Source organism: Saccoglossus kowalevskii, chromosome 18, assembly GCF_978046115.1.
Source record: "Saccoglossus kowalevskii chromosome 18, keSacKowa6.1, whole genome shotgun sequence".
NCBI classification, from domain to species: Eukaryota; Metazoa; Hemichordata; class Enteropneusta; family Harrimaniidae; genus Saccoglossus; species Saccoglossus kowalevskii.
Window position 1 is genome coordinate 19,007,462 of NC_140658.1, and position 14,763 is coordinate 19,022,224.

Genomic DNA, 14,763 nt, shown 5'->3' on the forward strand with positions numbered 1-14,763 from the left:
AATTTTTACCCAAAATTCGCTCTGAGATTTATATACAGATGAATAAATCTTTTAATTAATTGTGAAAAATTAAAAAACTAAAATAATTACAGTTTATCGTTTGTATACTTGTACAAAGTGACTTGATTTCGATTCGAAAACCGTTTTCGCAAATGAAGCGATGTAATTTTGAGTTGAAAGGTCACCCACATGTTCGTCGCCATCATTGCATCAGAAGAACTGTTTTTGTGAAAATCATTCCTGATTTGACCAATTTCGTATCTTACTCTACTTAAAAAGACTATTCATCCGGTTCGTTATACTCATTTTATAAGTTCTCATGTTATAATACAGTCTTCCATGTTTAACATAACCAGGGCACGCTAATCGTACGGGAAAGGGGGGCATCGTCGAATATGTTGTATTATTTCATATTACTGCCAGTACCCCAGCAATAGAATAATGTATGCATCCTTCAAAAATATTCGATACATTTGAAGAATCAATATACTGCAAGATAAAATATATTAACGAATGGTTTTGCTCTTCAGTGGGAAAACAGCTGTTTCAGACAAACGAATGACATTACCCATCATGCAATTATGATTGTAAGGATTGAAAGAATAATTGATGATCTGACTATGGTTACTTTTGAACCATTGTTTTCCCAAAACATAGACATCTCAAAATTTAGAAAATTCACCAGATCAGGAGAGAAATTTAGATCTCAATATGGGGACAATCAAGTGAGAAGGATAAATTTTTTGACAACCCAAAGATGTCCAAATTATGAGGGACAATTGCGCATTTAAGAAAGCCCAAAACTCATTAGATTTGTCAAAAATAAAGCAAAACCACTTTATCGATTTTTATATACACCAAATAGTGGGAAATCTTCAGAAATCGTGAAATTGGGCATCTTGGATGAAATACTGTGATAGAGCAAATACAGAACATATACGGTAATCTAACATAAAGTCAATAATTCAACTGTAGTTGTCCACAGAATTACTACTACGCATTGAAGATGCCGATCTCGTGCCGTTTTTATGAACATAAGTTTCCTGAGAAGGAAGATGTAGTAATGGTGAATGTGCGATCTATTGCTGAGATGGGCGCGTATGTACATTTACTGGAATACAACAATATAGAAGGCATGATACTACTGAGTGAGTTGTCACGACGACGTATCAGATCTATCAATAAACTCATCCGTGTTGGAAGAAGTGAGTGTGTAGTCGTCATCAGGGTGGACAAGGATAAAGGTTTGTAATATGGATCATAATACGAAAATTAAAAATATCTATTTAAAGCGAGGGAGTCGTAACCTACGCATGCGTCAGGTCGCCATAGCGTGTCATTATTTGCAAACAAGTTTACCCATGAGCCTTTGCGTTCTTAGCGTGCGTTGTTATCACTTGGGACTCAATTCTCCCGCTTTAAGTCTTTAAGTGGATTAACATTGTTGATATTTATGAGGATCACCATTTGTATATAGAGTGTGAATATTACAGTTTTGCACACTTACTGTAAAGCATTTAATTTTCCTTGCTAGGAATTGGATAACTGTGTTCTTAGTTGAATTTTCACAGATACAAAATTTTGTGATTTTCACTGTCTTTTAAAATGATATGATGGCATTGAGGTTATGATGGTGTTGCTGTTATGGTGTGGTGTTTCAGTTACGATGGTGTTTATGATGTTGTTGCCGTTATAGGGGCATTGCGACTATGTTGCATCCCATCATAAAATAAACCTAGTGTAACATGTTAACACAAGTGATTTAATAATATTAAATACAGCATATTAATATCTGGCTAGATGTTGTCACCTACCTGTTCTTCTTTCTCTTTGTGCAATCTTTCAAATTGAATATTACAAAACTGAATATGGCAACAGAAACATTTCATCATTATTCAATGCCCAGGTTTTTATGACATTCATCTCTGTAAAAAAAATTCTGTTGACTCTGAGAAACTGGGTTGTATAATTGTTTTTAAAATCCATTATCTGATCTCTCACTTAGTTTTTCTATCATTTGCTAGTGAGTAGCAAAGTTAACTGGATTGTTCAAAGTATAAAAGTAAAATTTGTATTTGAGAATAGAAAAAAAGAAATAAGAAACATGTTCCATATATACAAAGTAATTTTAAAGCGACCGGGTGTAATTTAAAGTTTTGAAATGTAACAGTACTTTAGGCCGGTGGCCATATAGTGCGGAATAAAGAAATAATAATATACAAAGTATATTATTAAAAATAAATGTAAATTTTACTATTTCATCTTCAGATTTTTAGTTCATTTTAGAAAAAATCTAAATTTACTAAAATTAATCAGAGAGCATATCTAATGTATAATAGTTGAATCAATGACCAATATTGACTCGTATTTTTATTTCCCATGTTATATTTCAGGTTATATTGACTTGTCAAAAAGAAGAGTATCTTCAGAAGAGATTGCTAAATGTGAAGAAAAATACAGCAAAGCAAAAGCTGTAAGTAAGAGATAAATAATAGTTAGAGAGCTATGATCTATGTTGCTAAGATGCGCACTGCTGTATCATGTATTTCTATGGGCTTTGCGCGAGCTGCTGTTAAATGTCGGTCGAAGAGCCGGTGAAAACTTATATCAAGAAAACATCATAACTTAAAATTTGATGTAGCAGGGTAATTCTGAACAATCAAATTTATATATTTAAGGGTACCAGTAGTTTTTTTACATTGTTTAGGAAAGTCTTAACAACTATCCTAAAGTACAGTTTTCTGATGGTTTTCGACCATTGTTTTCATGGTTATAGTTGGCAGGTGGTAAAAATGCCTGGAGACTCGCTCCCAAGAATAATGATTACCGGTAATTTGTATCTGTGGAATTAGTTACAAATGTTTAATTTTGTATTCCCCCTGCCTTGTGACTTGAGTAAATGAAATGAACTCAACTGAGGTACCAATCAACGTTCAGTGAGTGCACTCATCATATTCTTGCTGTTGTTGATAGAAATCTTTAAAGCTATGTGTTTAAACATTTGTTGATATTTTTAAACTTCATTAAGGTCTTTTATTTAGTAATTCCATCAAGAAGGCATCCAGCAAAATTTCAAATTTTTATGTAACAAGACTTTTTATTGGTTTTTCAAAAAAAAATAGTGGCACACTGATCGGTTCATTTGTTAGTTCTGAAATACAGCAGCAAAAATTGATTTAAATGTTTATATCGTTGAGTTGCAAAGCAGTTTCTGATTGTACATGTATATCATTTAAAAAACCAAGTAATAGTCGTAATTTGATCTTTCATAACATTTTGGTTTTTTTCAGGTGAACAGTATATTGCGTCATGTCGGTGAAATCCTAGAATACGAGACAGATGAACAGTTAGAAGAGCTATATCATAAAACAGCCTGGCATTTTGACAGGAAATACGGACAGCCTGGTGCCGCTTATGAAGCATTTAAACATTGTGTTAAGTAAGAATAGACACTTTTGTCAATAATTTTATTTGATTCTTTTACCGAATTGTACTACCATTCTGTACATTTCTCGAATTTAAATTTTGGACCAAACTGGTATTATTATCATGTTTTGATTAAAATGCTAAGCGTGACGTAATTAGATTTAAGCTGGCTTAACACTAGATTAGTGTTTTTTTTCAAAATCCCCATATATGTGAATTATGCATAGTAATCTGCCTAAATATGTCTTATATTAGTATCATTGATAAATACTAGAAAGTATAAGTTGAAATTAAAAGTTGCTTGAAAGTTAAAATATGCTTGGAGTTGAAAATTTTGATACACACAAATACAAACAGCATAGTCTGTATTGCAATTCTGAATGTTATTGCTTTTTTGGGATAATTTTGTCAGGTTGCACCAGCAGGCATACTTTGCAATTGGCAGAGTTGATTTAGTCAAAACTATGCCTCAATTCACTATGATTTAGATTTGCGATATGGTCTATGGTGGCAATCTAGGCTGCTTTGTTGCACCATCATGCAGACATCACCATGGTCATTGTTCTGACTGCCATTTTCATTTGGTTTATTTTCTTTTACCTGTGTACACTCGCAGTAAAACTGGAGGTGATAGTGACTTTCATGAAACGTGGATCCCATCAAATTATCATCTTGCTAAAATTGATGATGATGAAGATTGAATGGTTGACTATCAATGAATCAAGTATTTATTTTACCTAAAAATGTCATCTTCTATTCTGACTGGTAACTGAGGAATGAATGGAAATAAAAAAATAATAATTCAATTAGAGATTGGGAGTTTCTCTTCCAACTTTTATAAATGCTAATGACAACCCTGTATCTTGTATTACAGTGATGACTCCTTGTTAAATGAATGTACTTTGGATGAGGAAACTTACAGAGTACTCCTAGCTAATATTAAAAGACGACTAACACCACAACAGGTCAAGGTCAGGGCAGGTAGGACATGCATTGCAGCATAGTATCAAGCCCATTATTCACACAGTTTCACAAGCTCGATGTAAACATGCTCTCCCACAAACCTGTGTGCGCTGATAAGTCGCATATTTTACCTCGGTAAAATCTATAGATCTGATTGGAGACATCTCTAAAGCATTTGCCCAATCAAGGTTGGCGTAACATTTGACAACTGGTCATAAATATAATGTAGCGTTGTGTTGCTGATGGTGAAGAATCGCTGATGCAATTTTTGACGGCCTTTCCCTTTCTTCAAGGCATAGCACAGAGACTGGCACGGAGCCTACACCTCAAGGTTTAGTCTGTGCAAAATATTGAAATCATTCCCAACATCTAGTCAGTTCACAGTTCTTACCTCAGAGACAATATAGTTGCTATGTTTTCAAACGTGTGACGGTTGAAAATCTATGTTCACATTATACTGATAACATATTGTTTGAATCATACACTTCAAGGTGGCTGTGCTGGGGAATCAAATTAATAAAATGAATTGATTTAACCCTCTTTTAGCCAATATATATTTTGTGTTATCCTACCGACACCATAAAAAACCATGTGAAAATAGAGGGCATTTTTGCCTGATACCTTAAAATACCATAGCCATTTTTGCACATTGTCTCTTTTGGTTTTACATCTCCCGAACTTTAGATTATGGAATATTCTTACAACTTCTTGTATGCATTATATCTATTATGATGTCCTTTATGTATTATACTACTTTTATGAAATACACGAAAGGTATTTTTCTAGTCATCACTAAAAAATCACACATGGCTTTTTATGGATTGGGCCATATTGCTGTTGGTATGGATTTATGGTTTATTATGGTATCAGCTATTATGGACATTATGGTTTTTTATGGTAAAATCTGTTACACTTGGATTGAATATGGTAATTTATGGCATTTTATATGATACTTGATTGTGAAATGGTATATTATGGCTTCAGATTAAAAATTGTATGGTAATATATGGTGTCAGAGTTCACTAAACCATGTGTTACTATACACCATCAAGATTTCATTAAAATTTGATACACAGGTGCAAATCTGTTTAGACTAATGACATATTTTTGCTTCTATCTGTCCAGACGTTTTTGTTTATCATATTTATACTTAGTTTTTCTTTAGCCAAAATATATCAGTGGTCAAACTGTAGAAATGTTCATTTCTTTTGATAAACAAATTCTTCTAGTGCCGCTAGTCTATAAACAAATGAAGATCATTAACATTTTCAAAATGACAGTTGTTTTAGCCCATGAAAAGGTTACTACACGGGCAGTACATGTAAATGCTAAATCTGTTGACATCATTTTGAGTTTCAAAATTATTCAGAGTTTAACAGAATTTGATCGTCGCATTTAGGTAATTATATTTTCTCAAATAAAAACCTGAAGCCATATTTTACCATAACATGGTATTTTATGGTCCAATGATTTCCTTTCCCAAGCCATAAAAACCCATATTGCTTGGCAGAATACTTATTCCTTCTGAAACCATAAAGTACCATATTTTGTGGTCCTGAGGTTATGATAAAATAAATGTGTATTCCCCAAACCATATTTTACCATAACATGGTATTTTATGGACCAACGATTTCCTTTCCCAAGCCATAAAAACCCATATTATCTGGCTGAGTACTTATTCGTTCTGAAACCATAAAGTACCATATCTTTAATTATTAATGTAGCCATATAATGCCATAAGATAAATGCCCTACGTTCTGCACAATCTGAACGCATAAAATACCATATAATTGATTTTAGACTGGAAACACCCCAAGCCATACAAAACCATATTTTGGGGGGTAACATTTTTTTGGACCTCCCAAATTCAAATTCTCAAGTAGCATAGTTACTTGATAAACCATGACTTACTCTTTTAGGCAAGTTCACTTTTATCTCTGGTTTCATGATTTATTAACAAAATTCACAGCTGTCATGTTTATCGTAATTAGCATATTTTTGTAACCCTCCTCTAATCGTACAATTTAATTTATGTGTCTGAATTTCATGAAATGAGAAGACAATATTCTATTCTAAATGGAAAACCAAGTTTAATGTCAATTTGATTACTTAAAAGGCAGTACTTGACAATTGAAATTGGTTGAAATTACACAAAAAGTCTTGGCTAGTTAATGCGAAATGTATGCTGGGAAAATAGGTGTCCATTTTTCACATGGTAGTTTATGGCGTCGGTAAGAAGAGGGTTAATCAGTTGGATTTTTAGCCCTCATGTAGCAGATAGTAAAATGTGTAATGGTGAGGCGATGGCCGAACCTTTGTTAGCGAAGATGTATCTAGTTTTGCAGCATAGTATCTAGCGTCGCAGCATAGTATCTAAACTTGCAGCATAGTATCTAGTGTCACAGCATAGTATCTAGCATTGCAGCATAGTATCTAGCATTGCATCATAGCATCTAGTAATGCAGCATAGTATCTAGCATTACAGCATAGTATCTAGCGTTGCAGCATAGTATCTTGCATTGCAGCATAGTATCTAGCGTTGCAGTATAGTATCTAGAATTGCAGCATAGTATCTAGTGTTGCAGCATAGTATCTAGTGTTGCAGCATAGCTTCTAGTGTTGCAGTATAGTATCTAGCGTAGCGTTGCAGCATAGTATCTAGCATTACAGCATAGCATCTAGCTTTGCAGCATAGTATCTAGCGTTGCAGCATAGTATCTAGCATTGCAGCATAGTTTCTAGCATTGCAGCATAGCGTTGCAGCATAGTATCTAGTATTGCAGCATAGCATCTAGCTTTGCAGCATAGCATCGAGCATTGCAGCATAGTATCTAGCTTTGCAGCATAGTTTCTAGCATCGCAGCATAGTATATAGCATTGCAGCATAGTTTCTAGTGTTGCAGTATAGTATCTAGCGTTGCAGTATAGTATCTAGCATTGCAGCAAAGTATCTAGAATTGCAGCATTGTATCTAGTGTTGCAGCATAGTTTCTAGCATTGCAGCATAGCGTTGCAGCATAGTATCTAGCATTGCAGCATAGCATCTAGCTTTGCAGCATAGCATCTAACATTGCAGCATAGTATCTAGCTTTGCAGCATAGTATCTAGCATTGCAGCATAGTTTCTAGCATTGCAGCATAGTATATAGCATTGCAGCATAGTTTCTAGTGTTGCAGCATAGTATCTAGCATTGCAGCATAGTTTCTAGCATTGCAGCATAGTATATAGCATTGCAGCATAGTTTCTAGTGTTGCAGTATAGTATCTAGCGTTACAGCATAGTATCTAGCATTGCACCATAGTATCTAGTGTTGCAGCATAGTATCTAGTGTTGCAGCATAGTATCTAGCTTTGCAGCATAGTATCTAGCTTTGCAGCATAGTATCTAGCTTTGCAGCATAGTATCTAGCTTTGCAGCATAGTATCAAGCATTGCAGCATAGTATCAAGCATTGCAGCATAGTATCTAGCATTGCAGCATATTATCTAGCATTACAGCATAGTATCTAGCATTACAGCATAGGTAGTATCTAGCATTGCAGCATAGTATATAGCATTGCAGCATAGTATCTAGTGTTGCAGCATAGTATCCAGTGTTGCAGCATAGTATCTAGTGTTGCAGCATAGTTTCTAGTGTTGCAGCATAGTATCTAGCATTGCAGTATAGTATCTAGCATTGCAGCATAGTATAATCACTAACTATCAGCGTGATTGTTTTCTGAAAGATCTGTGATGATTGCCTGAAACGCTCAAGTAATTCTATAATGCCAATACTTGATGTGTGATATTTGATTTTTTTTTCTAGATATTGAAGTTGCCTGCTATGGATATGAGGGAATTGATGCTGTTAAAGCTGCTCTCAGGAAAGGATTAGAACATTCCACAGAAGAGATGCCAATCAAGGTATGTACTGTGGATAACATAGTACTGTGCTGTACTGAATTAGTACCCATGCCCGGTCAAGCGCCCACCCCCCACTTTTGTGCAATTTTTATATTCAGGGTCACATTCGGCAAATCACCCATCCTTTCAAAATGCCACTAATTTAAAACTTGGTCGTTGATCATTGCTTAACCTATACTGGTAATCAGCATGAATATCGACCACCATGAATATGTTGTAAATGCGTAGACCATGGTAGCTGTGTGTAAACTACGCTTCGACAATGACCTGTTAATAAAAGTAAAATGCAATAATTATTTCATGCCATATTCAATTTACCAATCAAAAAATGTTAGTTACAATTTTTTTTAAATACTATGCCGTTTATTTGCCAAAATCAATTCCAACAGATTGTACTTTGACATCGATAATTCACTTTCGCATTGCATTACCAGAAAGTCATCAGGAATTTTCGAAGAAGTGCGTCAGAAAACAGCATTCTGATTGATTAATAACAGACTTGATTCATTAGGTCATGGCGGGAAATGCTTCTCATCAAGAGTTTGCGTTTAATCCAATACATTCAGTCAGTTGAGACAATGATAAAGTTTGATTTTGACTGTGTTCACACAGACTCTAATATTTTTAACCTTGTCAATTTGGGTGGTACGTAATTAATATCATAATAAAATGTGCATATTTTTTCAAAGGGTGATATCCCCTTCAATCTGTCACATGGTGAATTAAAATGGTCATTTGTACTCTTTTCCGAGGGGGGTGCTCGGGGAAACGCCCACCCCCCCCCCCCCCAAAAAAAATCGTGATTTTCTGAGTTGAGGACACTGGGCACTAACACAGTACAGTACAGTAAATTTAGGGTTTAGGTGGCTTGACAAGGGTAGATAAAGCCAACAATTTACAAAACTGTTATGATCACATGAGTCTTGGGTAATCTTGGTTTACGTGGGTTCACAAGGGTAGGCAAAACCAACCTGTAAGATTAATTTGATCACATTGTGAGTCTAGGGTAATTTGGGTTTAGGTGGGTTCACAAGAATGGATAAAACCAACCTGTAAGACTGTTTTGATTACATTGTGAGTCTACGGTAATCTGGGTTTAGGTGATTTTACAAGGGTGGACAAAACCAACAATGTGTCAACTGCTTTGATTACATTGCGAGTCTAGGGTAATCTGGGTTAAGGTGGGTTCACAAGGGTGGGCAAATCAAATGACCTGTAAGACTGTATTGATTACATTGTAAGTCTGGTGTAATCTGGGTTTAGGTAGATTTACAAGGGTGGACTAAACAACAACCTATTCTAGTGCTTTGATTGCATAGTGAGTCTAGGAGAAGTTAACTACCTGAACAAAGACATCAGAAAACCATTCAATACCACAACAGTTATAAATATGCCCATCACAAGCTTTTGATTATTGGTTGATTTGTCTCATGGACTGCTTTGATGACATAGTGAGTCAAGGGTAGTCTGGGATTGGGTTGATTTGTCTCATGGACTGCTTTGATGACATAGTGAGTCAAGGGTAGTCTGGGATTGGGTTGATTTGTCTCATGGACTGCTTTGATGACATAGTGAGTCAAGGGTAGTCTGGGATTGGGTTGATTTGTCTCATGGACTGCTTTGATGACATAGTGAGTCAAGGGTAGTCTGGGATTGGGTTGATTTGTCTCATGGACTGCTTTGATGACATAGTGAGTCAAGGGTAGTCTGGGATTACGTTGATTTGTCTCATGGACTGCTTTGATGACATAGTGAGTCAATGGTAGTCTGGGATTAGGTTGATTTGTCTTATGGACTGCTTTGTTGACATAGTGAGTCAAGGGTAGTCTGGGATTGGGTTGATTTGTCTCATGGACTGCTTTGATGACATAGTGAGTCAAGGGTAGTCTGGGATTAGGTTGATTTGTCTTATGGACTGCTTTGTTGACATAGTGAGTCAAGGGTAGTCTGGGATTGGGTTGATTTGTCTCATGGACTGCTTTGATGACATAGTGAGTCTAGGGTAGTCTGGGGATACGTTGATTTGTCTCGTGGACTGCTATGATGACATAGTGAGTCAAGGATAGTTTGGGATTGGGTTGATTTGTCTCATGGACTGCTTTGATGACATAGTCAGTCAAGGGTAGTCTGGGATTGGGTTGATTTGTCTCATGGACTGCTTTGATGACATAGTGAGTCAAGGGTAGTCTGGGATTGGGTTGATTTGTCTCATGGACTGCTTTGATGACATAGTCAGTCAAGGGTAGTCTGGGATTAGGTTGATTTGTCTCATGGACTGCTTTGATGACATGGTGAGTCAAGGGTAGTCTGGGATTGGGTTGATTTGTCTCATGGACTGCTTTGATGACATAGTGAGTCAAGGATAGTCTGGGATTGGGTTGATTTGTCTCATGAACTGCTTTGATGACATAGTGAGTCAAGGGTAGTCTGGGATTAGGTTGATTTGTCTCATGGACTGCTTTGATGACATAGTGAGTCAAGGATAGTCTGGGATTGGGTTGATTTGTCTCATGGACTGCTATGATGACATAGTGAGTCAAGGGTAGTCTGGGATTAGGTTGATTTGTCTCATGGACTGCTTTGATGACATAGTGAGTCAAGGATAGTCTGGGATTGGGTTGATTTGTCTCATGGACTGCTTTGATGACATAGTGAGTCAAGGGTAGTCTAGGATTGGGTTGATTTGTCTCATGGACTGCTTTGATGACATAGTGAGTCAAGGGTAGTCTAGGATTGGGTTGATTTGTCTCATGGACTGCTTTGATGACATAGTGAGTCACGGGTAGTCTGGGATTAGGTTGTTTTTCGATCACTCATTTGTTTGTCTGAATCAAAAGACCTTATGCATGTTCATGAGCTGATAGTGCTGTAACTGACATCAATACTAATGACAGCTGATTTACGCTAGCTGTCATAGGACCAATCATAGGACGCAGAGCGACAATAACACTGGCTGTACAATGAGCTGAATGCATTTATTTCTACAGACACTAATTTCTAAATATTTTCTGAATGCAGATTAATCTAATAGCTCCACCAGTGTATGTGGTAACGACAACAACGTTGGACAGAACAGAAGGTTTAGTTAGATTACAGATTGCGATAGAAGCAATCAGAGAAAGTATTGAAGAGGGAAATGGTTTCTACAAAGTCAATATGGCTGTAAGTACTATAATACTCTAAGCTGGTTAATTTTCATAATATCATAATTTGACGGCATTCATGGGAAATGATTAACTATTAGTTATTGTAACTTGCTGTCTCAAACACAGTATGTTTTCCCCGCTCAAATTTTTATGCAATATTTTACACTTTTTTATGTACTTTCTTTGTTAATTTTTGTCCAAATGAACATAGTTTTATATATTCTACTGGTTTTATTCAAAACTTCAGATATGTAAAAAGTTATGCAGATTTTTCAAGCTATTTACACAAGCTGAAGAAGAAATGAGTGATTTCATTCAACGGACCATAGGTCCGCTGAGCCTATGGGATGGGTTTCTGTCGTCTGTCTGTCTGTCTGTCTGTCTGTCTGTCTGTCTGTCTGTCTGTCTGTCTGTCTGTCTGTCTGTCTGTCTGTCTGTCTGTCTGTCTGTCTGTCTGTCTGTCTGTCTGTCTGTCTATCTGTGCACGACTTCTTCTCAAAAACCGCCGAATCATTTTACTCGATTTTTGGTGTGTGGATGCCTTGATGAGTGTAGATGGTAATTTGTTCATGAGAAGTTGATCTGCCAAAAATTATGCAAATTAGCCCCAAAAACTACTGTGGTGATCTATAGTGAGAGCGCCATCTATAGTATGGAGTTGGAATAACTTTGTTTATGAATAAGTCTGTGCGTCCCTGTGTCGGTCAGTCAAATTGTTTCCGTCTGTGTGGGCAGGTCGATTCTCCTGTTAAATTGACTGAATTCCTTCCAAAGACTAAAGTGGTTATGGATGTTGTGGAACGCTTGAGACAGACGAAATCGTATTTGCATGGAATTTAGTGACTGGCAGAAGTCTTTTCCGAAAGTTGTGGTTGTGTGGATTGACTGCAGAGGTTGCAGTCTGCTGTTGCCATAGTGTTGAATGAAACCGTGGTTGAACCTAGCTGCAGTTCTGTAGCTCACTTGGTTTCGCTGTCGGTTATTTCGTTCGTTGTGGTGTTAATGCGAAACCATGGAGCTACAGTTCCATCCTTTGCGAGTTACCCTATTTTACCAAATTGGAATCAGATCGGGTCGTAACAGCCGTTTTTTTTTCATTATTTTCCCCTTAAGTTTCTACCTTTCTACTGTCGATGGATCCCGAAACTATTTCATCAATTATTTTGAGGGCGATGGTCTGAAATTGATCGATTTCAAGACGAAAACCACGGAAAACTACAGTGAAATCCCCGTGTTTGCCGTCATCTTGAATAAGTCATCGTGATGCCACGAGGCATCATAGTTTTCCTATTTCACGCGGTCGTCAAAATAATTGATGAAATAGTTTCAGGACCCATCGACAGTAGAAAGGTAGAAACTTAAGGCAAAAATAATGAAAAAAAAACGGCTGTTACGACCCAACCTGATTTCAGTTCAGACGAATTTAAAATGGTCATTTTTGGTCAAAAATTCTATTTTTGACTTCTTCTTCAAAACCGGTAGCCTGAATGCTTTGATACTTGGTGTGTACCTTGTCATTTTTGGTTAAAATGGAATTTCAACTAACCACTATTTCCAATGCTTTGGTGTTAGGCATACATGTGTTTATTATTCCATTGACCGTTTTGTGTGGTTGTTTGGCGATATTTCATTTGAAAGTACAAATTTAAACGAAAAGTTGTGGCATATACAGCACCAATCTTTTATACAATAGCCATCGAGCAACAGGCCATTGACCTATTTTTTGTATCATGGTCATGCTTGCAGCTGCATGTCTGCTGCATTTTTTTCAACAAACAAAAATGTCTGACTAACGGCCATATTGTATTTGTTCATGTCCAAGTATAATTCTTGATTTTAGTTGAAAACATACGGTTACACTGGAAGTTGTTTTGTTTTGTGATTTGATGAAATTTGTTGAATTAACAGGCATTTCAAATTTGTATTTTTCAGCCAAAGGTTGTGACTGAAGTTGATGAAATTGAACTATCTAAACATTTGGAGAGATTAGAACAAGCAAATCGTGAGGTTGCCGGGGATGACAGTGCAGATGAAGAGATAGCTGAAGATGCAGATGATTAAATAATAATATAACAAAATGTGATAAAATACTATGATACTTCCTGGGTGGAGTATATGTCATCGCTATAACTATACCATAAAATTCTGACTTTTAACTGTCCAGGTTCGATGTATTATTCTGTTCAAAAATGTTGCTTTTTGATAAATAATCTTTAGTTTGAAACAAACTTGCTCAGCTGTGGGGATGAAATTGTTTCTTAGTTTTATCCCATTTACTTATTTATCACTCATTTTAGTTGGAGTATTGTGAGAGAATTTTGCAATGTGGATATTTTGGAGCAGAGAATTCTCCCCTAAGTTCCCTCTACATAACCTGCTATTGAATCACATTTGAGACCGAAACAAAGTTTTTCTAACAACTTCAATCTGATCCTCGGGTGCATATAATTATTAGCAGAAATTTATAAAATGAAAGTATGCAAGTGATGTGATGAAGATTTCGCGCAAATTGTGAGAGGATCTTGCATGAATTGTAAGATAATCACAAAATCACACGAGAAATATACATTTTTAGAAATAGTGATTCCTATAAGAAAGAACTGGTCAGTGTTCATCTCAGACTGTTTTTCTATCGTCCTTAGTTATTCACAAAGTATGTATTATGTATTTATAAATACAATTGCACACATCTTTTGTGTTATTGTGTGATACGTTAAAATACATTAGAATATCACATGCATTAATCTTGTGAGGTCTTTGCATATTACCTATTGTACAAAAAATATTGGCCGTTGCGTATTCTTATCATATAAATTGTTTTTTTAAGGCATAATGTATATTACATTGTATTTTATTCAAACACCTGTCAATGTATCGCTACGAGTCACAGCATGCTTTATTCTTGTGGTATATCGTAATAGGAAATGAGAATCCCAATTATACCGGAGTACAGTATAGGATCCATTTCCAAAATATCAGGCGCTTTTGAAAATGGAGTGAGGAATAATTTTCACAATTTCCTACATCAATGGATTGGTTTGGGAAAATGTATAATCAGGTTATTACAAGGATACCAAATGGTTTAAGTCACATTGACCTTTGCTATGCATGGGCCGATACATTTTCAAGCATACTTTGTGGCATCCTTGTAAATAACGTTATATTAATAAAATTTCTAAGGATGAGAAAGGTGCAGTTATTTTTACATGTAAACTCAAAAGTCGTTAACCCCCCCCCCCCCCATGAATAAATAAACTCGATGAATTTATCAAAGTTTGTTGGTTCTGTGATAACGTAAAATCGCACCTAAGTTTTCTTTATCTACCT

The 14,763-nt window shown here is 36.0% G+C and overlaps 1 protein-coding gene across 2 annotated transcripts; it reads left to right on the plus strand.

The window, feature by feature from the left end:
• Positions 1-177: 177 nt before the first annotated feature.
• On the plus strand, positions 178-13,664 carry LOC100369064 (eukaryotic translation initiation factor 2 subunit 1-like). 2 transcript variants are annotated; one of them, XM_085493269.1, is made up of 8 exons: positions 178-291; positions 976-1,244; positions 2,394-2,473; positions 3,291-3,439; positions 4,301-4,407; positions 8,193-8,290; positions 11,309-11,452; positions 13,369-13,664. In XM_085493269.1, the coding sequence occupies exons 2-8, from the start codon at positions 1,007-1,009 to the stop codon at positions 13,495-13,497; spliced, it is 945 nt and encodes a 314-aa protein (XP_085349395.1). In that variant the 5' UTR covers positions 178-291; positions 976-1,006; the 3' UTR covers positions 13,498-13,664. The 2 variants fall into 2 exon arrangements, with proteins under 2 accessions (XP_085349395.1, XP_085349396.1); XM_085493270.1 differs by having other exon boundaries at positions 197-291; positions 986-1,244.
• Positions 13,665-14,763: the final 1,099 nt, after the last annotated feature.